This window comes from Hyaloscypha bicolor (genome assembly GCF_002865645.1).
Source record: "Hyaloscypha bicolor E unplaced genomic scaffold K444scaffold_136, whole genome shotgun sequence".
Lineage (NCBI taxonomy): Eukaryota > Fungi > Ascomycota > Leotiomycetes > Helotiales > Hyaloscyphaceae > Hyaloscypha > Hyaloscypha bicolor.
In genome coordinates, this window is record NW_020194638.1 from 238,148 (window position 1) to 259,319 (window position 21,172).

A 21,172-nucleotide genomic window follows, 5' to 3' on the forward strand; every position below is an offset into this window, starting at 1 on the left:
TCTTTAGCCCCCGGTACGCACATAAAAGGTGGGCAAGACATACGTCCCTCTGTCCCTTACTTGTAATTGCTTAGGAAGTATATCCTTAAGGATATACATACGCTTCCCGCACTTAAGGTATATATATACGCTCCTGTGAGGCGCCGAACGCCGTACCCCTGGCCTCCTAAGCTCCTAGTATTAGTAGAGAATATACTTTAAATATAGATGTGCTTTGTATACAGATGTGTCCCGTACGCAGATATATCCCGTACGCAGATGTGTCCCGTATACAGTTGTGCCCCACACGCCGTGAGGCGCCGAACGGGGTGCCCCTAGCCTATTAAGGTCCTAATATTAGTAGAGAAATAAGCTTTAGAACTCCCAGAACTAGCGCTCTGTCTAGTTAGATCTAATTCTAACCTTACAACAACGTGCTCCCGTTGCCAGACGACTTCACAATTGCAGGAGAAACTATGCATAGTCATAATACGGAACCTTCCAGTGTTGAGCATTGTGAAAAGACAGAACTTGGCAAATGATGAGGCTGCCCCTGCTAATGTGGACCGAGAGTAGCTCAAGGCATTCCGGCTGCGCCACAGTGATCGATGCCGCCAATCAGCCCCGTCATCCTGCTGCGCCTCACTTAGCCTGAAGCTGTTGAAGCGCAGCTCAGACCTCTTCCTTTCTTCATCTTTCAACAACGTGGATGAATAACATGTACAAGGCCTCCCCTACTGTTGAGAACTTCTGATAGATACGTTTAAAGTTGGTCTTGCACGCGTGCAGCCCCTCATAATACGCGACCGGATACACAGGGGCGTCTCACGCATCGTGCGATATCGGCCGATCATCAGGCTTTACGCCTTTCATCAGGATTTATTGCCTATCGAGCTGCCACTCATTCAATCATTCATAGTCTCCCATCGCACTGTCTCGCCAATATACGATAGTCACGCCCTCGAGCAAAGACGTCAAGATGGCGCCGAAATTCCTCCAGACAGTAAAGGTCAGTGTCCAACCGTCTCCACCTCGAACAATAAAACTAACACCCCCTAAAGTCCGCTGTTGTTGTTTTATGTCTGGCGAACTATATCCTTATCCCCTTCGACACTCAGGTCATGAAATCCGTCATCGACCTGAACTGGCCCAACCTGGTGGCCTACGTCCTAATCGAGCAGCTCTTCCTGGCCACCTTCCGGCGTCTGGATTTCCGCATCGCGGGGTACATTTCCATGGTGACTGCTCTAGCCCAGCTTCAGTTAAGGAAGAACCAAACAGCTTTGTTGAAAGCGGAGGAGATGGGGTTGTTACTTCCGGTAAGTCAATGCTCGAACGACCGCTGAAATAAGGGCTGATTGCGGATGAGATCGTGATCGATGCTGCCACCAATGTCGCAGTCTTGGTCTTAGCAATCAATCTCTCCAACCCAGCTCGCCCGAATCTTCCGATTTTCGAGTATGCATCGTTGCAGGTTATTTTTGGGTCTTATGCTCTGCTGAAATGGGTGCCGCCTGTTGAGTACCCATTCAAGGTTGTGTTTGTCTCGGGGACCTGGGAGCAAGTCAGATTGCTCACCTCTGTCCTCTCCCTACGAATTGCAACCGGCGGGCTCTTGCAAGCGATTGTTCTCACCTTCTCGGAACAATCAGAGCTGAGAATTGGGATTCTTCGATCCAATTGTAACCTGGATTTGGATGAACCGAGTTCTGACTCGAAGGGCGATGTCAAACCTAAGACAAAGTTTGCTGTGCACGTTAATGTAGCGCTGATTCTTGGAGGCGCGGCGACTATTCTTGCGGCTGGCCTGGCGGGTGGAGTATTTGTGGCTTTGGTGAAGACGAGGGATGCCTTAGCCGTAGTGTGACGGACGAGGATGGTAGAAGGGGATTCAACTTACTGTCTGAGATTGGAAGCTGTGAGTGTAGCGTACTGGTGCGATCGTACATGGACGGATCGGAGGGATGAACGCTTTTCGTGAAATGGACATGTGCGCTGTGCGATTTTGTGGACGGTGGTCTTGATGTAACTCGAGACGGAGTACAGGCTGCGCGCAGCATCTTCAGTCGTTATTATGAGGCGAACATCAAAGTTCGGTGTAGTTCACCAATCGTTTGGGCTTTCTGCGTGGTGTATTCAAATGTGCAGAGGGCGTTTTTGTGATCAAGCCGGGGGGGGGGGGAGGAGCCAGCGCTCGAAACTGCACATGTCTGCTCTCCCATGAGCAGCTTCGGGAACAAGCTTCTAAGACACGCAGTGTCAACATTCCAATAAATTTACGCCTTACAGCTGCATCCTCGACCAAGTTTGTTGCACCTTCATTAATGGCTTCATAGATAAGGGTTGCTTGCGTAAGCCAATGGTTCTTGCGAGCGCTTTCTCTTCAAGTGAAGCCCACTCTCTTTTCGCCGCCTCTTTCTGCCCAAATACTTATTGTGAGCAATGTCTACTCACGCTCACTGCATTCTATTTTCCCACCGACCTCTCTCGATGGAGATACATTTTTATTGCGAGGTCTCTCTCCGCCATTCTCTTATGGCCAATTATCTGATCCTCCATGCGCGTCCCTTTTGAAATAATCTATCCTCCGATTACCGAGGCCCAGAGAAACTTTCTTCCCATCATCTGGATAAGTGATTGTGTGAGTTCCTTGCGAGATTCATCGTCTCCCGGTGCCTCGGCCGGCTTCTATTCAGTGCTCTGTTCCGCCAGGTACCGGATCCCCAAGTGGAGAAAATAGGCGCCGCGATTATTTTGTCAGTACGTCTAGAGATTCTTCCAAATTCTAGCTTCTAGAACTGTCTCGTTGTTTCATTGGTAGATCCAGCAGTTTACGAAACATGGTGTTGCGAGAAACCATCCACGTTGCGAACCAGGGACTTCGATCCAAGCGCGACCCCGCCAACCATCAGCAACACCTCGTCAAAATTCTTGCGAGGCACTGTGACAACCCCGCACCCGCAGAGATAGTTTCAAATTTTTCCGATGGCACATCGACGATGTTCCTGACGCTATTCATTGGATGCTCAGAGTCTGTGTTGACGGAAAGGACATGGTGATATAATGCTTGCGAGAGAGCTTATTCTCCAATCCTCTCCGCAAGCCGGCTCTTTAAGTGCTTATGTCTTTCTGGATCGTACTTTCGTCCTGTTCCCTTTAATTCAGAATTCGCTGGACGAACGTGTATTTTTTAATCATGGGCTCTCTCAGTGAGAACCGGAGACTGAGGCAGATCGCCAGGGGGGTTGTCTACCCCATGGTGATGTTAATTATATTATTCACCTTAGAAATTATTTCCCATTCGTTCAAGTCCCGCAGTTCGAATTCTCTGGATTTATCGCAAACGACAAGATCAAGCGATGTTGCACCCAAAGCTCGAGTGTATGCAACTTCCGGCAAACCTGGGAATGAGGAAGCGCGAGAACTGTTGTTGGAATCACTCGCCCTGCTGCGAGATGTAATGGTCGACATCAAAAGCGGAAGTAGGGAAAAAGTCTCTTTAAGACCACTTTCGAAATACTGACACTTTGCAGACAATCCGAAAGTCACCGGGAGAGATCTTGCATCCGCATTCTCAGGCATCTTCAGTGACATCGGAGCCAGTCTCGCAAGTGGAGCAAGCGGTGCAGCCATGTATCTTGGAGTCGGTATCGGAAACGGTACGCTCACTGGACTCGCTCTGCCCGCCAAAATGATTAAGGCAAACAAAGCTATTGCCCCAGCGACCGGCATCAACTCCGTTGCCGAGGGTCTCGGGATGGGCCTTACCTCGTCAATCGTAGGATCCATCAATGTGTCTTCGCTTTTGGGAGGAGCTACGGACCCAAGCACCATCAACACTGCTGCGCTCTCACTTGCTCAAGGCCTCGGCGGAGGTGCATCTCAGAGCTTGGGTCTGAAGGCTGTAAGTAATGGAATTTTCAACACCTCCGGACTCAGCGGTATCGCAGGTAACCTTGGGCAAGGATTGAGCACTTCTTTCCTGGGTGGTGTTGACCTGACGAAAGTCGTGGGCATGGTGGGCGGGAACACGACACTATCAGGAGCCCAAACCAACCAAGCCGTCCTCTCTCTCGCTCAAGGTCTCGGAAGTGGAGCAGTCTCTGCGTTGAAACTGAGCAGCAAACCAGCAGACAACAGCTCCTTCAACACAGACGGACTCAATGGCATTGCTGGTAATTTTGGACAAGGATTATCAACGTCTGCTCTTTCGAACCTCAGCTTGACGAGCTTGACGGCCATGATGGGAAACTCCAGTTTAACGTCCATGTTTTCTAATATCAACCTTACCAGCGCTTTTTCAAGTGCCAATCTTCTGGCTGCTGCTAGTGGCCTTGGATCTGGATTGGCGGAGGGCGCTGTGGTTGGACTGGGATTTCAAAATGATAGCGGTGTGCCGGCGACGACGGGTGGTACAGCGAGTGTGGGACCCATTGTTCAGACGTTTGCAAAAGGCCTCAGCGAGTCTTTCCTGGCGAATGGGACTCTGACCAAAGCGGTATCGTCTTTGGCTGGAGCAACTGGTAAAACCTCGACGGGTGGGGGCATTGGTGGTTTGTCTCTGTCGAGTTTGCCGATTGGGAAAGTTGCTGCCGGATTTGCTGTAGGGCTGGTGGATGGAGCACAGTCGAGTATTGAAAACGCGGGTGGTATTGGAGGGGTTTTTAATATGCCACCTTCTGATACCGTGGGCATGATGGCTATGCCTACTGTGAGCAACTTCGACGATGGTGTTGGAGGAGCTGCAACTGGCTTTGGGACTGGGCTTGGCTCGGAACTGACGAAAGGGCTGCTCCAGGCTTTTGGAAAGCCACCACTGAACTCGACCTCCCCAGCTTCGAATGGCACAGCTTCAGCAAACTCGACTATGATTGCTGCAAAGCGTTCTATTCGAGGTCTCTCTGTAACAAAGCGCTCAACGGTAGTAACTGGACTCAAACGACAATCTCAAACCCTAATGGCACCATCAAAGCTCGATCTGATGATGCTTAACACAACCATCGATCCAATACTCCAGAGCGGTATCGATATACTAGGATGTCAAGGCGTCGGCGGCATCGCCACCATCGGCCTGTCCCTCCTCCAAAGCGGCAAGATCAGTCTCGGCAGCTTCGGAAACCTCACCTCCTCATTTTCGTCATTGACAAATCAGACGTACACAATCAAAGAGGGAGGCAATACATACACTGCAAATCTGGCAAACAAGGATATCACGCAAGGAATTACGTTGAACGGCCAGCCTGTCGTGAGGGCGGTGACGTTGATTGTGCTTCATGGTAAGTTGCCTGTGTTTGAGGGATTCTGGTTGAGGACAGGACTGATGAATGTGAAGTTATTTTGGCCATCAACACTTACGTCTTCGCTCTCCCCACTATCATTCTACTAAACACCGCCCGGAACATCGCCGTCATGTCCGGACGCATGCAATTCCTATCCAATGCCCCCAGATGGCAGCTCCTAATCGGTGTCATCCTCGTTGTCCCAGGATCTCTCCTCACGTTGATTTTCGGCGTCTTAGGAGAGGGTCAACGGAGCCACTTTGTTTCTGCCCATGGTGTAAGCTTCCTCCCTGCCCAATCATCTCCCTTTCCGGAAGCTGAACTAACGATTATTCGAGGTGATGGGCTTAATTCTCGTCCTCCTAACCCTCGCATCAGCAGGCTTAGCACCGGTCCGCTACAGAGCCCCCGCCATAAACTTAGCACACAAATTCAATCTCCTGCTCGTCATGATCCTCTCCGTCGCGGTCGTAATTACCGCCTTCCTCGACATCTCCAGTATTTCCATCTGCGCCACACAATTCTTGCCCCAGGCGATCTTCGTATTCATCGGTTTCCTACTTGCGATTCCGTATTTGACGGTTCTTGGCGCTGTAGCGACGGAGATGGGGTTGAAGAGGTGGTTTGTTGAGAGAGAAGTTGGGGATGTGTATAGTGGGTTTGGTGGGGAAAAGGGGAAGGTGGAGGTTGAGGAGAGCGGGTTTCAGGTGGGGGATCTGAGAGAGAAGCAGATTCGGGGGATGGCGGGTATGATTGGGAGACCGCATAACAGTATCTCTAAGCCGGTGGCTGGAGGACGGCTGTGATTGGAAGGGGGGTGGGGATGGGATGGGATGGGATGAGAAATAAGTGCATGATGATACGGAGAGATGAAGAGATTAGGATACCAAGCATTTGTTCTAGTCCTCCCACGAATGGTGTACCTTCGTGATCGGCAGGTGCTATTCGAGATTATAACCTGCCAGTCACAAAGTTGTACGATAATATGAGGCTATTCGCAAAGGACGATGCTACCTTGGAATAACCTCATATTAGCTACTAGTCCACTTATTAGTTAGTCTAATCAGTACGTAAACTGTGAAGTAGCGGTGACGCTTTCCTAATACTTCGTATCTCCCACGTCAACTGTAACCTTAATTCTTCTAGCTTTTACTATTTTTATAGTATAGATAAATAGCTAGATTAAATTAATACTTACTACTATATAACACTTTCCGGCACGTGTCAACTGAGAATGGTCTCGCATTCGTGGTTGGACTAGAATTCATTGTATGGTAGAAGAGTATGACTAGTTATTGGTGAAACTAGGAAGTATATAAATTAATTCAATACTAGCCAATCGCGGGAGAAGCCCTGTCTATCTGGGCTAAGAAAGAAAGAAACTTCTTAACTTCCACGATCTATCCCTTCCTACAGAGATCCTATGTCACTTGCAAAATTTGAAGTCTATTAGGCGAGCTATATCCATCTTCTTTGTAGCCCTCTTGTTCCGTTCGCTTGTGATTTTAAGTCACGCCAAAATCTCAATCGAAGGTGAGCTCCAACCCCGCCCTACACTGCCACCCACATAACTCCAAATAAGCATTTCCCCCTTAAATATTGTGGTCAAGCTGTCTAAGCTATATTCAAACTCCATAACTAACAAAACTAACAGACCTGAGTCTCACTCTCCGACCAGACTCTGGCAAGTCGGCACCCCGTCGCCCTGCCTTTATCAAACAAAACCAACCGCGAGCCTCCACTCTACGACCGAGACTCACCCGATGTCGACAATTTGTTGCCCTCAAACTTACATCCAAAATCAAGCTCGTCATCCGATCCAATCTATGCGGTAGGGCATCTAGCCGAACTGCTTCCAACCAACCAATCAATCCACAACCCAAATCATATCACTTTTCGACCCTGTCGAAAGGTTCGTAGGTTGTCTCCATAATTCTAATTTCTCGAGAGAAAAGGCTGAAAAGCAGAATTCCAGACTTAAGTTTGACGTTGCATATACTTCGGTTACGGCAACAAACCTAATGTAAAGGTGAGCAGAATCCTCCTCTCCTCGACAGCTTGACCACAAGTCCCTTTTTTTTTGGCCCTCTCGGTTACCGGACTTCTAGTCCTTTCTCAGAGTAAACTGCTTAGAACACAGCCAAATTTGTCTATTCCTTTTTAATATGCCATTTTGAACGACTAACTTAGCTAGCCATTAACTTCTCGACCCTCTTCTCAAGACTCTCTTCAAAGCCACTGACCCCCCTCTCCAGAACTTTTAACAATCCACCTTTCAACAAATACACCATCCGCCTCCTGCGATCCTCTTCCTCATCACCTTCCTCCTCGCCACTCCCCTCGTCATCTTTCTCGCCCTCCACAACTCTCCTAATTAAATATCTGTCATGGCTGACGCACAAAATCGCGCCGTTCCAACTACCAAGCGCGTCCGCTAATGCTGTTACCGTGTGAAAGTCTAAGTGTGTAGTAATTTCATCGAGAATCAGCAATTGAGGAGTCAGCCACAGCAGTCTTGCCAACGCCAGGCGTACGAGTTGGCCACCTGAGAGTTTTGTCAATGGGACGTCGGAGGCTGTTCGACCTGGAAGACCGAGTGAACCGAGGAGGCCGCGGATCTCGCCTTCATCCAATTTACCCTCGACATCTTTAGTGAGGAGGGAGAGAGCAGTAAGTGATGGATTAGAGCGACCGAAAGCTTGTAAGTCTTCAACGGCATGTTGGGAATAATATCCCGTTCTCAACCTTGGGTGACGTGTCGCGATGCCGGAAGAAGGTTTCGTGGTATCGGTGAGGAGCTTGATTAATGTTGATTTGCCGCTCCCGTTGAGACCGACGACGCCGATGCGATCTCCAGTGTGGATTGTGAGGTCGATGTCTTGCAGTACGATTGGTGAGGGCTGGGATTTCTTGGTGGTGGGATATTTGAAGCTCACTTTCTCGAGGGAGACGAGCGGACCTGGGAATCGCAGGTCAGGTGCAGGAGGAAGCAGGATAGAAACCCCTTTTTCATCGACAGGGACATCGATTTCCGTCCGTGCAGTGAGATGCCAGCCTTCAAGGTCGCGATTCAGTTTGAAGCGTCCGCCTGTTGCGGATTTCTCCATGCCCATGCGGTTATCGAGTTTCTTTTGGCGGGACTTGGCCTGTCGGAGTTTATTCTCGTCACCAGCTGCTTTCCCTTGCTTGATGTTTTGTGCGATGGTTTGTTGCATGTGCGCTTTTTGCTTCTCTTGCGCGTCGCGCATGCGGCCTAGGTAGAGCTTCTTGTCGCGAATCGAGGAGTCATAGGTATTGAGGTCGCCGCGAAAGTACGTGAGTTCGTGGTCGCGGAGGATGATTAGTTCTTGGCAGACTGTGTTGATGAAATCTCGGTCGTGGGAAACCAGAACAACGGTTGGAGGATTGGGACCAGTTTCCCGGAGTTGGAGAAGGAATCGCTGCAGCCAAATGATGCCGAGGAGGTCAAGGAAATTGGTAGGTTCGTCGAGGATCAGGATGTCAGTTGGCTGGAGCAGAACACTTGCAAGATTGGTGCGCATTTTCCATCCTCCAGACAAGGTGGAGACTTTTTTGTCAAAGTTGGCTTTGGGAAAGCCGAGGCCAGATAGGATACCTCGAGCTTTGACTTCAATGTCGGCAATCTTCCCCGGTTCAAGCTGTGACTGGAGTTCAGCTAGGAGATCACTTGCTTGATGTGTTTCCTCCTTGATCGTATCCTCATCAATCTCCTCGTCTTTCTGTGAAAGCCTGTTTCATCTTCAGATTAAACCCAAGGAATTAAATAGACGAACTCACCGCTGAGCTGACTCCACCACGAGCTTCTCAAAAGCAATCAACGCTTTCCTCGCAGCCATGCCCCTCGCTCCACTCCTCAGCCTCGCATCCTTGTCCTTCTCAAATAACTCCCTCTTCAAACGATCATGGTGAATCTGCCGAAACGCTCTCAGCGGAGCAAGGTTCGACTCATGGTTTTCAATCGCCTTTGAAAGGACTGCAGAGACCGTCAATACGAAGCCAGCAACCGCATCACGTGATCATACCATCAATCTCCCTCTGAATCTCATTCCTCGACGTCGCCCTATCAATGACCTCTTCCAGCACCGAGAATTGGTTACCCTCGCCGACCCCCAAGCCCTGGATGGCAGCTGTGGCATCAGCAACGGGATCTGAGCCATCGCTTGCTGTTTGCTGCAAGATTGATATCCGTGTCTGGATCGGGATGCCGGGGATCAGTTTCTCTGCCACTGCTTTTAAGATCGCTATTTCCTTCATCAGCTCTCATTCCTTGGCGTCTTACCCACAACCTATAAACCGGTATTGGAAGGTGCTGATCGAGATTGATGACAAAGATGAGGGCACAACTCACTGCTCTTCCCCGTCCCATTTCGTCCGATGAGCGCATAATGCACCCCAGCCTTGAGCTTCAAGTTCGCATTCGCGAGAATTTCTAACCCTTCAGCTCTCGCTTTCACTTTTGGCTTTGCAGCTGCTTTCCCGGCTCCAGATGTGACTGTGATGTTTAATCCCTCGATGTCGAGCTTCTCGTCGTCAACATTGGGCCATTCAGAGAGCAGGGAAAGTATACTTCTTGATAGACCGGGCTCTCGATATGGAAGCGTGTTTGTTTGCATGATACTAAGATCGTGGTTGCTGCTTCTTCGGTGGAGGTCGTCATTCTGCGGCCAACTTGTCGAGAGATGATGTTGAAGCTGTATTTGAAAGCTCAATTGGGTCGTGAAAAACAATCAAAAATGAGAAAAGGGGAACCGAGAATAGAAGAAGGCCTTAAGGCAGCAATCGTAAGGGGGGAAGGCGCGGAACATAATAAAGGGGAGTCGTTGGCCATCGGCTGTGGGGTCTGAACTCTGATCTCGGCCTGAGTAACGTTCTGACTCACAGCTGCAGTCGCCCAGATAGAAGAGTGAATCAGAATCCTTGATTGACCGGGGAGAACCAGCCGCAAGCAGTCTCGGGCTTCGATGCAGCCGTTGATGCAAGGAGGAGCAATTGAGTCATCAGGAATGAAGCAGCTTGTCGGCGGTAGCCTTTAAGGATAATTGCTTCTTCATCGCGAATTTATTCGGACGATGAGGTGACGCGATGGTGGCTGGAGAACTGTCTCGGCAGTGGCGAGTGAGCCCTTTCACACGTGACAAGATAAAGTTTCACCTGCCCTGATTTATTTTCTAAAATACTGTAAGACGGGGTCTGGCAGGTAGCTCGTAAGCGAATAGATTCATTTCGTGAATGACAGTAAGATACAAGAAGGCGAAGCTAATTTCCTTGCCATTGTTTCTCTTCATTTGGTAAGATCACATCCAGCCGCCCCTCACTCGCTGCTCTTTTACTCACTCCCTACCTCCTCAACGACTCGATCTCCACTCTCCTCATCACTCGGTGCTCTCATTTTTGCATGAAACTGCGCACTCGGCAACAAATTCAACTTATCCTCCTCTCTATCCAACTTCCTATTATCAAGCCAAGACAGCACTCCACCTGCCGCAGCCAACACAGAAACCAACCCATAATTCCACACCAGCAACGGATCCTCTGCCAGTGCAACAAGAGCCTGCGCCAACGCCGAGCTCAGCGCATTCATAAACAGCGCAACCGCCTGCACCGTACTCCGCATATTCGTCGGCGCCTTCGTGAACGCGTACTCCAGACTCGTGACACTCGCCATGATCTCGAGAATCCAATAAGCCCATACGGAAGAAGTTGTATCCAAACCGAAATATTCGCCACGAGGGGCTCGCCATTTTCGTCTTCGCAGGAATTCGCTCGGGTGCCGCATGGGGACATGCGGTAAATGAACTCTTGCGTCACGCACGCGGAAATCATGGCAGATGAAGCGAGGAAGAAACCGCATGTGACGCGCTTTATAGGCGTGAATTTGAAGCCGAGTTTTCGCAGGCCAGGATATACGATTTGGTCCATTATGGGAATGAGGAGCACGATGAAGAGCGGGTTGAAGTTGGAGACTATGTCGTTAGGGACGCCGCCCAGCTTCATGACGGCGGCTTGGGATGTGAGGTTGTTGGTCATTTGGCCGTAGGCGAGCCCTGGGATTGTTAATTGGGGAGGTGTGGTGCGGGAGTTGGGGAGAAGAGACGTACAGTAGAGAGGATACCAGAGGAAGACTTTGCAAGCTAGGAGGCCACGCCGCACTTCGTCAACCCAGGCGTCGTCAAAGATCATCCAGGCTGGTTTGGAGGCGCCGAGTCTGGACGGTTTGACGTCGTCCCAGAAGCCGGGTTGTTGCACGTTCTTGCGGCTGTGAATTATGTCGGTCATGAGATCTGGAATTCTTGGATCGTGGCTTACAAAGTAATAGGATTCCATGACCATCGCTTCCTCATAACAAATCTCCAAAGCTTCATCGACTGGGCAAGCATTGAGCCGGTGGGTGGATACATGCGGTATCTGTTCCTGCAAGCAAAGATAACCATCGGACAGAGACCTAGAACTGTCAGTGGGGCAACAGGTTCACTATTAGGGAAACCTACAAAGCATCAGGGTTGGAAGCAGGTAAGAAAGCCAGAAGCCAACATATTTCTCCGCATACACCATTCCGATGGATCCAGTCAAGGAACCGACATTGATCATGAGATAAAAGTACAGATAGACACGTGAAATGGTGACAGCAGGGTCCATGATCACCCTTTCTCCCTTTTCAGTGGTCTTTACTCTCATCACTGTCTTAGTACCTATAGAAAATTAGCGTCGTCAGCCTAATACTGCTGGAGACTCACATTGCTCGGCAATCAAAGGAGAAATATTCGACTTAAAACCGCCGACCCCAATCCCCATGATTACAATACCGATAGCGAATACAGTGATAGCACCTGTGGGATGGACAATTACTGCTGGGATGGCAGAAATGATCAAGATGACATGACCAACGAGTACGATGGCGATGGAGACTTGGATCGTTCTCATACGGCCCCAGGACTGGTCGGCCATGTAGGCACCGAGGAGGGGCATTATGTAGGCCCAAAATGGGTTGCTGTCTACGTCAGTGTTTGGTAAAGCTGCACAGATCAAGAGGCTTACAAAGTAGTGGGGCCAATGGAGGCACGTTGACCCATTCCCAGAGCACCAGACTGCCTAGAGAACCCGCACCAGTCGATGACCCCTCTGGAAGAGGTTGCTGGATGAAGTTGACGACTGGAAGTGGTTAGATACATTTCCTCTGTAACGAAATGGGCTTGCCCACAAACTGCAGTGGTTCCATAGTACGAAAAATGTTCGCAGAGTTCCACAAACGCTACAGTATACGCTGTCCATGGAATCTCTCCAGAGACTCGGCGTAGTGTAGCAAGCTCTTCCTCGGTAGGGTGTTCAAAATCATCGCTCCGGGTTGATGAACCGCTCCCAATACTCTCCTTTATCGGTGTGGGAAGTGTAGGCTCGTAGCCCTTGGCCACCTCCAAGGTCTCGAGATCGCTCGCCGCATTCATGTTTGCTGCGTTGTAGGAACTTTGCGGTAAAATGCCCAACTGCAGATCATCAAGAGCGCAATATCGACAATTTATATGTCCTCAAGACGTTGGCCGTCTCTAGTTGCTGTAACAGATTGGCCATTCTTCTCCATATCAATTGAGGGGCTTCATCATGCCCGCATCTCTTATCACCTGCCAAAAGCGGGTAGCCAAGTGCCAAGTGCCATTGTCGATATATATCACAAGAAATCCCACGTCCTTGGGAAGTTTCCTAAGTACCAACAAGCTCCTAAGGCGAGCAGGGCCAAGCTGGCCTTCCAGCAATGCCACTGCCGAGAAGAACTTCTCGAAACCGACAGTGGACGAAAAAGGAAGGTGCAAAGATAGCCAAGCGGAGCTCAATACAACACAAGAAACCAAGAATTCCATGAACCTGCAGATACCACTAGATAGCAGATCGAAGGGGGTTGTTGGAGGGACAAGCGGAGCCAAGAAGCGCGACGAAAAGACTCGAAGATCAACGGTATTCTTGGAACCTCCACTCACCAGAGCGGAAGACAGGTGCATGACAAGACGAGCGGGGGATTATTTAGCATGTGGCAACCTCAATGGCTTCTTCCAAGACCTTTTCCCGAGGGGGGAGGCCCGAGAGAGGCACCGTCGAGGACAGCATCGCGTCAGAATCGCGTTTTGGTCATTTTCGCAGAATCTCCCCTCTTTCACGACCACGAGGAATGCGCACTGCCAGTAGTGCGGGCGTGTGATATCTTAGGCCGAAGATAACCTTGGTCAAGTGGTCAATTGCAGACGCGATGCAGGTTGTGAGCAATAGACTAAGGTGGGGACTGATGGTTGAGTGGAGAGGAAGATTGCTTTGCATGCAGGAAATTGTTGAAATTAGGGGCCTGAGGCCCCTAATAGGCTTAGTAAGCCCTGGAACCGAACGCCATGGGGCTGTGCACTAGCTTAATACCCTGTCCAGCTGGAATACCCTGTATAGCTGGAATACCCTGTACGGCTGGAATACCCTGTATAGCTGTAATCGGTTCAGCTGGCATAGGGATTTAGTACATGTGACTTAGGGGGTTCAGGGCTATATATACGGGCTACTTACCACTGTAGAACAGCAGTCAATTCAGTATCGTTTACTTGGTTTACATTGCAAGCACGTGACCCTAGCTTTATTACTTAGCTAGTTCAACAGAAATGCAGTTGATTTGTCATCACGTGACTAAAGTCGATTCGTTATATCTCCTTTGTCTTGTACCTTGGAGCATACATCTCCCTTCGGTGTTTGCTAACGAGCTTTTTGAATACAATGAGAGCGGGTTCGGCTTTGCGGTTACGATTGCACCTAGCTTAATTATCCGACTTGTTTTTCGTCGGATATAATCTCGTCCATTTTGCCAATTCGTGATTTTACGAATGCGTTGTCGTACGCGCTGGCAAGCCATCTCTCAATCTTTTATAGCGATCGGTCTAGTTCATGTAATACAGTTGTCATTAAGAATCAGACAGGGAATAATTACTGGCTCTTGTAAACGAGAGGTTTCTCTTTCACGCTGAGGCTGTTATAGTTCGGTGTACGCCCTCGCGAACTGGACATGGCGGACTTTCAGCAGCAAGACAAAACTGGAGTGACGCGGATGTGCAAGACCATCAACCCCATTCTCAATAAGCTGCTTAGGCAAGTCTGGCTCTGAATCATATCAATATGCAATGGAGATTCTACGCGCTATCTACTTCTCACGGTCTGGGTACACAAATCTAGATAACTATGACTAGCCGACAAGACAATCCCGCTCTCATTTTTGTGGAATCCATTGCACCGACCTGGAGCTCGAAACTTGAGGACATCCCGCAGGAACAATCAACGGAGGGGGAAAGTGACTCACTGGCCTTGTGTCGCCGCCCATTTTGACACTCAGCTACGAAGTACACGGATCCAAGCTTAGAAAAATTGATCTGGAACCGATTCTATTATTTGGCAATACGCAGAACAACCAAAACAAATTCGTTCAGGAACAAAGTCCACGACTTCCCCGGCCGCATCAATTGGCCACAACCACTGCGCTTTGGACGAAGAGTCCTTCGACCGCAACCTTGACCAGGAAGCTTGCCACACTAGCAACACTCACGCTGTCGGTCAAGCTCATTCCATCGCCCTTACTGCCCAGCGTTCTCACGTCCGTCTTCGTATCGGTCGGTTTCTGATCGTCGAATTGCAGCCTCACAGCCCTCACAAGAGTCCAATCCAGCTTCCTCAGCCGAATCTCCTTATCTACGAGGCCGTGATCCTCGAGCGCGTACTTGACGTTGGTCCACCCCAAGAATGCCTTGCTCAACCACGGTAGGTTACCCCATGAATCCCCGACACCTGCTGTCGACATCACTACAACGCGATAAATGCCGGCATGCTCCAGAACCTCGCAAACATTGGCGCACGAGTCGGCCAGGAAGCGAGGAGGTGAGATCTGAGCCGCGAAAGGGCTGTCGGACTTGCGGACTGTGTTCAATGTGATGATCGCTGCAGAAGGCGATAGAGGAGGCGCCGCGAGGAGAGCGCTGCGTATGTCGGATTTCGATAGTGGCGAGCCACTGACGATGGTGAGGCCAGGACGAGTGGTGAGGCTGCCAGAGGTACGCACAAGAGCTGCCGCTGTGTGGCCCTGAGAGAGTAATTCAGATACGACGTGCTGGCCGGTCCGTCCACTGGCGCCGAGGAGGAGGAAATGCATGGCTTTCGGCGGTGAGAGGTGCCGTTGAGTACTCGTCTGCTTGTGCTTGTGGGAAGGCGAAGAGGCAACCCACAAAAGGGTGACATGGTTGCGGATCTATTTATGAAGCTGACCAGTCCCCCAGAGCAGACGACCATGGCCGGTGAGGGGGGTGGTTCAGAGACAGAGTCAGCCGCTAATTGGCTTGTTCGGTCTGTATACTGCAATTGGAAGCCGCATGCAATCTTACGCACGCACGCCGACCGACTCATTTTTCGTCTCTTTCTACCTTGAACTGCACTAGGCCGCGTTCAATAGTGCCGCCGGCCTCCTCCCGCTCGACTTGCTAGCAATGGAGTTCGCGGGTTCCATTGATTGTAAAAAGACAAGAGTCAGGTGCGTGGCTAGGAAAGATTACGCCACTTTGGCATAAATATCAGCGCACTGTGGAGCGCTCCCCTCGACCACTACTAGTCCCACTGCACGTTATATAAGCCCTGACTCTTTCACCCACGTTGTTGGCTACCCCCTGCAATCGGTCGTTCTCAGTCCGCAGTTCGGCATAAAGATCTGGTGAGGAGTCTAGTGCCCCCAAGAGAACGATTTTTAGTATTAGATGGAAAAAGCGCAAGAAAGACACTGAAATAGGCTCAGGGCCAGGAGATCCGATCTCCGTCTGGACGAGTTCAAGATCAATGAGCCACGATTCTAAGGAGTCCAATAGAGCTGCTTTCTCGGATAGTAGTCGAAGAGCGCTTCCTACCAATTCGACTTGCGATACTTTGCCCAGGAATTCAAGCGTCGATGCAGCGATTCTTGTAAGCTCTGTCCGCATGTCGGGTGCAATCGTGCGAAGATTGCAAGATTCAACAGGCTCTTGATGAGGCGAAATCAAAGACACAGACAACGTCGTCCCGCTTACGTCGGCTGCTGCTGGAGGATCCGCAAATTTACATGGTGCAGCAAACAGCTTAATGATGAAAACATCCAGGAAGGGTAGTTGGCCATGGTGTGCCGGCCTCAATTTGTTCGCGGCGACAAATTCTGGCCTTGCCCGGTACTCGTGCATAATCCTGAGTCCTCGAATGATATGCTGGGCCATAGCAGCGTAATTCTTCCGCACTTGCTCAATGCTGATGAAGACCTGGCAGCAAAGTAATGCCGACTTCAACCCGTTGGGGCCCGGAGATGACAAGTTAGACGCAAGACCCCCCAAAGCCATACTGTATTGCTGGAGGCCATAGTGATAGCTCGGGGTCTGCTGCGCGACAGACGCTCGACCGTCTCCGGACGTCTCGAGATCTTCCCGAAGAGCTCTGAGAGACAAGACTGCATGTCGTATAGGTGGATCAGTCAAGCTAGCTTGGAGGACTTGCCTGGCTTCTTCGTCACAGCCCAGCTTCACGTCGAACATTGTTTTGGTTGAGAAGTAACGGTTGAGAAGGTCGACGTCCCGGGGGGCGATCTCAATGATGGTGGGCGGGATGGGTTGTAAACCAACATGTGACTTGATGCCGCCAGCATGAGTGCTGTTGATGGATTGGCTGGTAAAAAATCTAAAGGGGGACTCGTAGCCGTCGCAAGTACGACCAGTGTTGACACATTTGTGGCAGAACGGCTTATTCTCGTCGCATTTGACCTTCCTAATTCTATTGCTGATTGAGCACAATCACTGCAGAGCTGACCTCCCGTCTAAATCCACAGTCTTGGGGTGTAGACCGGTGATTGGATATGTCCACTATGACTGACCTGCAGGTTGCACAACCAGTTTTCACCTTGGTTCTACATTCAATGTTCCGTTTGCGGGTGACAACGCTTCCGGCCATCGTTGTTGGGATAGTCACGCTTGTCGCGCAACACCCTTCAGACAAGAGGAACAATCGTAGCTAGCAAGAAATCCGAGCAGACGAATCAACTGATGCGGCATGATTCATCACCGGGACCATGAGGAAGGCGAGTTGGACTCGCTTTAAATAGTTGAGGTCCGAGGAACAGGCGTCGGCGCTAGCTCGATTGGGTAGCGAAAGCGAACCCACCAATCATACATGCTGTTGGAAGGCCTTTATCCTTCATCCAGCACACGCCAAGGTGTGGCTGCGTTCCGAGTTGTCTTGATAGAAGTGAAGGCACCCGGGCTCTGCAGATACCACTAGCTCCTGCTCTCGGCGAGATGTCTTCGGCTTATATACCGAGTGGCTAGCCCGATCTCTCTCGAAATGAGTACTTACACAATGTCGAGGCTTACAAACAGCCCCAGATTCGCGTCGAAACTACTGTACAGCTCGAAAATGCCAGCTTTTACTCTGTATGGCTCTCGCGGTTCGACCAACACCGATCGTGTCCGCCTGACTCTCGCCGAAGGTGGCTTTACGGATTACGAACTCGTGCTTCTCAACCTTCAAAAGGGGGAGCAAAAGGTGGGTGAACTGTTTCTCTTGGAAGACGATGCGACTTCTCCTGGCGTGAGCAAATTGAATATCGTATCGAGCCTCAAAATTTCTTCTCACTCATCAAATATTTGTTCCCTTCCTACAACGTTCGATTCTCGTGGGAGCTAACGCTGTTGCACCCAGTCCAAAGAACACGAGAAACGTCACCCGTGGGGTAAAATACCCGCAATAACTTCCGCCGAGGGGTTCACTCTCTACGAGAGTCGCGCAATCTGCAAATACCTCGCAACAAAGTACTCTTTTCCACTTCTACCCTCCGACTCCGACGTCGAAGCTGCGGCGCTGTTCGACCAGGCGCAGTGCGCAGAAATGCTCTACTTCGCAGAGCCTGCAGGTAGAATCGCATTCGAGAAATTTGCCAAAAGATTCATGGGGCTGCATCCCGATGACGCCGTTGTCTCAAATGCACTGCGGTCGGTCGAGATGTTTTTCGACATTGCGGAACGTCTCTTACACCACAAAGACTACATGGCTGGAAATGACTTCACTCTCGTGGATATCTACTACATTCCGCTGATCCAAAGACTTTTCACATGCGGGTATGGAGATATCATCGACAGTCGCGAAGCTGTGAGTGCTTGGTGGGACCGCTGCGTGAATCGGCCAGCCATACAGAGGATGTTGGCCGCTGACAAGGAGGCTGCGGTTGCTGCGGCATGAATGTGAGAAGTTGTGTAGCTACTTTTGTGCTGCTACCAAGATGGTTACACGCGGAATCAACGCAGCTCCAGCACGTAGTCATGGCTTTTGCAGGCAGTGAATTGGTCTAGAGCAGACCAGACAATGTCAGGTTTGCAAAATATGTTTAAGAGTAAAAGCCATTAAAGTACAAGAACCTTTTCCGGAAGTTGTATTATTAACGACTTAGACCTGGCATAAGCGAATCACGTGATGGCATTAAGGAAGTTTAAACCCATTATTAGTAAACTTTAAAGTATATATAAGAGGTCACGTGTTTATACTATCTTTCTAATTTATAATAGCGTATATTAGCTAATTAAAATAATTAAAATAATTTATTACTAAATGTAATATATATAACTTAAAAGAATATATAATTAAATTATAAAAAAGAGTTTTTTTAAGAATATTAAAATATATAATTATAAGAGCTCTTTAAGTTATATATAACTTTAGTTTATAATTCAAATATTAATAATCTTGAAATAAAAATATTTAATATATTATATTTAATTAATATTACTTAAATTATTTAGACTCTTATTTAAGACCATTAAATAATCAAATAAATAAACAATCAAATCGCCTCTCGTGAGTGCTTTGCTTGTAGAACAGAAAAGGGGAAACCAAATGCCAGTATCGCTAGAAGCAGCAAAACATCTTCTTGCAGACATTCAAAGCAGGCCTGTCCAGGCTAGTTAAAGCAGTGCTAAATTTTATCAGGCGCAGGTTAAGTAGTAAATAGGGAGAATTCACCTGGAAATTTTATTCTATTGCTGTCAAATATAAATATTGTTTTAGCATAACATGCAAATGCTGCAATAGTGGCGAAACAAACAGGAACAATGCTAGACCAAATAGAGAAGAAATAAGGAAAGGGGTGTGTTTTGACACAGGTATCGCGCGCAACTATCTGTAAAACGCACTCGGATTTCCCTCCGATTCTCACAACCTGCAGAACGGTATTGAAGTATTGTGTATTTCGTGCTAGCGTAATTGCCATTCGCAATTTCTCTCTCAGGTTATACTATCATCCGAAAATGATAAAACTAGCGGTAAAGCCGAAGATGATGAGAGAATCAGGGAGTTTGGGGTTCACGAGAGAGGTGATTATTAATCTACGTAGAATCTTGGTGGCTTCAGTAACACCTCTCGGGTATAGCAAGCTGATCTGCCTCGCGAGAGACAAAAGGAAACGGTCCTGTATTTAACTTCGGCAGTCTAGCTGGGCTATTGTAGATAATTCGCTTGGTACACTTACTAGAGTTCACTTCCTTCGAAAGTTTCGGGATGCAGGCCCTTAAATCTCTCTCCATTATCCTATGTCCAGCCAAAGATCCATCTCAGTGTGGGCTCCGATAAATTATCGATCGGGATTATCGATTAGTAATCGTTATCGGCTAAGCGATTAATAAACGATCGATATCGATAATTATTGTCGATAAAAGTGGGCCCAGCTATTAAACGAGCCCCATTACGGCTTTCTAGTTTAATTATAAACCGATTAGTATTAAGATTAGTATAAAAGTATACTATTATTACTATACTATTAGACTTTTTAACTTTTTATTTAATAGTCTATTATATAATATAGACTAGCTAGTATCTAATCCAGTTATTAATAATTTTATTAATAAAAGTGAGCCCAGCCAGCCCTTAAGCGAGCCCTATTACCTCGATAATTATTAATAAAAGTGGGCCCAGCCAGCCCTTAAGCGAGCCCTATCGCCTCAATAATTATTAATAAAAGTGGGCCCAGCTAGCTATTAAGCAAGTCCTATTATATGAATATCTCGCTTTCTAGTTTAATTATAAACTAATTAGTATAAAGATTAGTATAAAAGTAGACTATTATAAATATACTATTATATTTTCTATTTAATAGTCTATTATATAATATAGACTAGCTAGTATTTAATACGTAATACTAAGATTTATACTACTATTTCTTTTAAAAAAAATTAAAATTTTTATATTTTCTTTTATTTTTTCTTTAATATATAATAATACTTTATCTTCTATTATTTAAATATAATTTTTGAATCTGCCTTATTAATCTATTAAGCCTCTACTAATATAGACTCGACTTAATCCAAATCTAATTCTAAATAGAAAGAACTTATAAGAGCTATTTAGGCTTATACTTGTTTCGGATATCTAGATATAAGAGAACTACCCAAATATTACTATTATTTTCCTTATAAAAAGGAAAATCTATTAAATATTTATTCGACTTTAGTTTTTACTAATTAATATAATTATTTTAAATTAGTATATAATATTACTATTAAGAGCGGATCGGAAATTAGTCTACTTTAATTAAAAGTAATTAACTAGCTATAATAGCTTTACTTATAAGTAAAGTTATCTAGTCAAATAACTAAAATTAATATATATATCTTTTAATAATACCTTAATTAGATAGTAATTTATAAAGCTTTAATTTTATTAATTATTATCTATAATCTATCTTTTTAAATAATTAAATAGCCCGAATTTCATATCTTTTATTAAGTACTTAATTTAGAATTTTAGCCCTTTCTTTCTATAACTTACTCTTATATAAGAAAAAAGCTTGGAAAGTACTAGGTTAGTTTAAAGAATATTATATAATAAAAACT

At 47.7% G+C, this 21,172-nt stretch overlaps 7 protein-coding genes across 7 annotated transcripts; 3 read left to right on the forward strand and 4 right to left on the reverse strand.

Annotated features, from left to right (window-relative positions):
* The first annotated feature begins 683 nt into the window (after positions 1-683).
* K444DRAFT_667560 (uncharacterized protein) lies at positions 684-2,160 on the forward strand. The gene is made up of 3 exons (XM_024887311.1): positions 684-988; positions 1,041-1,298; positions 1,349-2,160. The coding sequence occupies exons 1-3, from the start codon at positions 959-961 to the stop codon at positions 1,844-1,846; spliced, it is 786 nt and encodes a 261-aa protein (XP_024730747.1). The 5' UTR covers positions 684-958; the 3' UTR covers positions 1,847-2,160.
* A 1,470-nt stretch (positions 2,161-3,630) lies between these two features.
* On the forward strand, positions 3,631-6,347 carry K444DRAFT_618324 (uncharacterized protein). The gene is made up of 3 exons (XM_024881292.1): positions 3,631-5,255; positions 5,312-5,535; positions 5,597-6,347. The coding sequence occupies exons 1-3, from the start codon at positions 3,671-3,673 to the stop codon at positions 6,062-6,064; spliced, it is 2,277 nt and encodes a 758-aa protein (XP_024730748.1). The 5' UTR covers positions 3,631-3,670; the 3' UTR covers positions 6,065-6,347.
* Positions 6,348-7,395: 1,048 nt separating this feature from the next.
* Positions 7,396-10,333, reverse strand: K444DRAFT_667562 (P-loop containing nucleoside triphosphate hydrolase protein). The gene is made up of 5 exons (XM_024887312.1): positions 9,847-10,333; positions 9,628-9,799; positions 9,302-9,520; positions 9,057-9,252; positions 7,396-9,008 (listed from the first exon to the last, which is right to left on the reverse strand). Exons 1-5 carry the CDS (start codon positions 9,934-9,936, stop codon positions 7,445-7,447), a joined length of 2,241 nt encoding a protein of 746 aa, XP_024730749.1. The 5' UTR covers positions 9,937-10,333; the 3' UTR covers positions 7,396-7,444.
* A 272-nt stretch (positions 10,334-10,605) lies between these two features.
* K444DRAFT_634664 (putative peptide transporter ptr2) lies at positions 10,606-12,721 on the reverse strand (the record flags this gene model as incomplete). Its single annotated transcript, XM_024883772.1, has 6 exons — positions 10,606-11,026; positions 11,092-11,535; positions 11,586-11,721; positions 11,768-11,968; positions 12,014-12,267; positions 12,315-12,721. The coding sequence occupies 6 exons, from the start codon at positions 12,719-12,721 to the stop codon at positions 10,606-10,608; spliced, it is 1,863 nt and encodes a 620-aa protein (XP_024730750.1).
* Positions 12,722-14,754: 2,033 nt separating this feature from the next.
* K444DRAFT_540537 (uncharacterized protein) lies at positions 14,755-15,441 on the reverse strand (the record flags this gene model as incomplete). Its single annotated transcript, XM_024875720.1, has 1 exon — positions 14,755-15,441. The coding sequence occupies one exon, from the start codon at positions 15,439-15,441 to the stop codon at positions 14,755-14,757; it is 687 nt and encodes a 228-aa protein (XP_024730751.1).
* A 415-nt stretch (positions 15,442-15,856) lies between these two features.
* Positions 15,857-17,246, reverse strand: K444DRAFT_634666 (uncharacterized protein; the record flags this gene model as incomplete). Its single annotated transcript, XM_024883773.1, has 2 exons — positions 15,857-17,069; positions 17,170-17,246. The coding sequence occupies 2 exons, from the start codon at positions 17,244-17,246 to the stop codon at positions 15,857-15,859; spliced, it is 1,290 nt and encodes a 429-aa protein (XP_024730752.1).
* A 462-nt stretch (positions 17,247-17,708) lies between these two features.
* Positions 17,709-18,712, forward strand: K444DRAFT_598171 (putative glutathione-S-transferase theta, GST; the record flags this gene model as incomplete). Its single annotated transcript, XM_024878523.1, has 2 exons — positions 17,709-17,837; positions 17,994-18,712. 2 exons carry the CDS (start codon positions 17,709-17,711, stop codon positions 18,528-18,530), a joined length of 666 nt encoding a protein of 221 aa, XP_024730753.1. The 3' UTR covers positions 18,531-18,712.
* Between the last annotated feature and the right edge of the window lie 2,460 nt (positions 18,713-21,172).

Coding starts and splice junctions, on each gene's coding strand:
- K444DRAFT_667560 (XM_024887311.1), top strand. CDS start 959: ATGGCGCCGAAATTCCTCCAGACAGTAAAG. Junction 989..1,040: donor AATTCCTCCAGACAGTAAAG/GTCAGTGTCCAA, acceptor CACCCCCTAAAG/TCCGCTGTTGTTGTTTTATG. Junction 1,299..1,348: donor AGATGGGGTTGTTACTTCCG/GTAAGTCAATGC, acceptor ATTGCGGATGAG/ATCGTGATCGATGCTGCCAC.
- K444DRAFT_667562 (XM_024887312.1), bottom strand. CDS start 9,936: ATGACGACCTCCACCGAAGAAGCAGCAACCACGATCTTAGTATCATGC. Junction 9,800..9,846: donor AGAGCCCGGTCTATCAAGAA/GTATACTTTCCC, acceptor GACGACGAGAAG/CTCGACATCGAGGGATTAAA. Junction 9,009..9,056: donor GTGGTGGAGTCAGCTCAGCG/GTGAGTTCGTCT, acceptor AAGATGAAACAG/GCTTTCACAGAAAGACGAGG.
- K444DRAFT_618324 (XM_024881292.1), top strand. CDS start 3,671: ATGATTAAGGCAAACAAAGCTATTGCCCCAGCGACCGGCATCAACTCC. Junction 5,256..5,311: donor GACGTTGATTGTGCTTCATG/GTAAGTTGCCTG, acceptor ATGAATGTGAAG/TTATTTTGGCCATCAACACT. Junction 5,536..5,596: donor ACTTTGTTTCTGCCCATGGT/GTAAGCTTCCTC, acceptor CGATTATTCGAG/GTGATGGGCTTAATTCTCGT.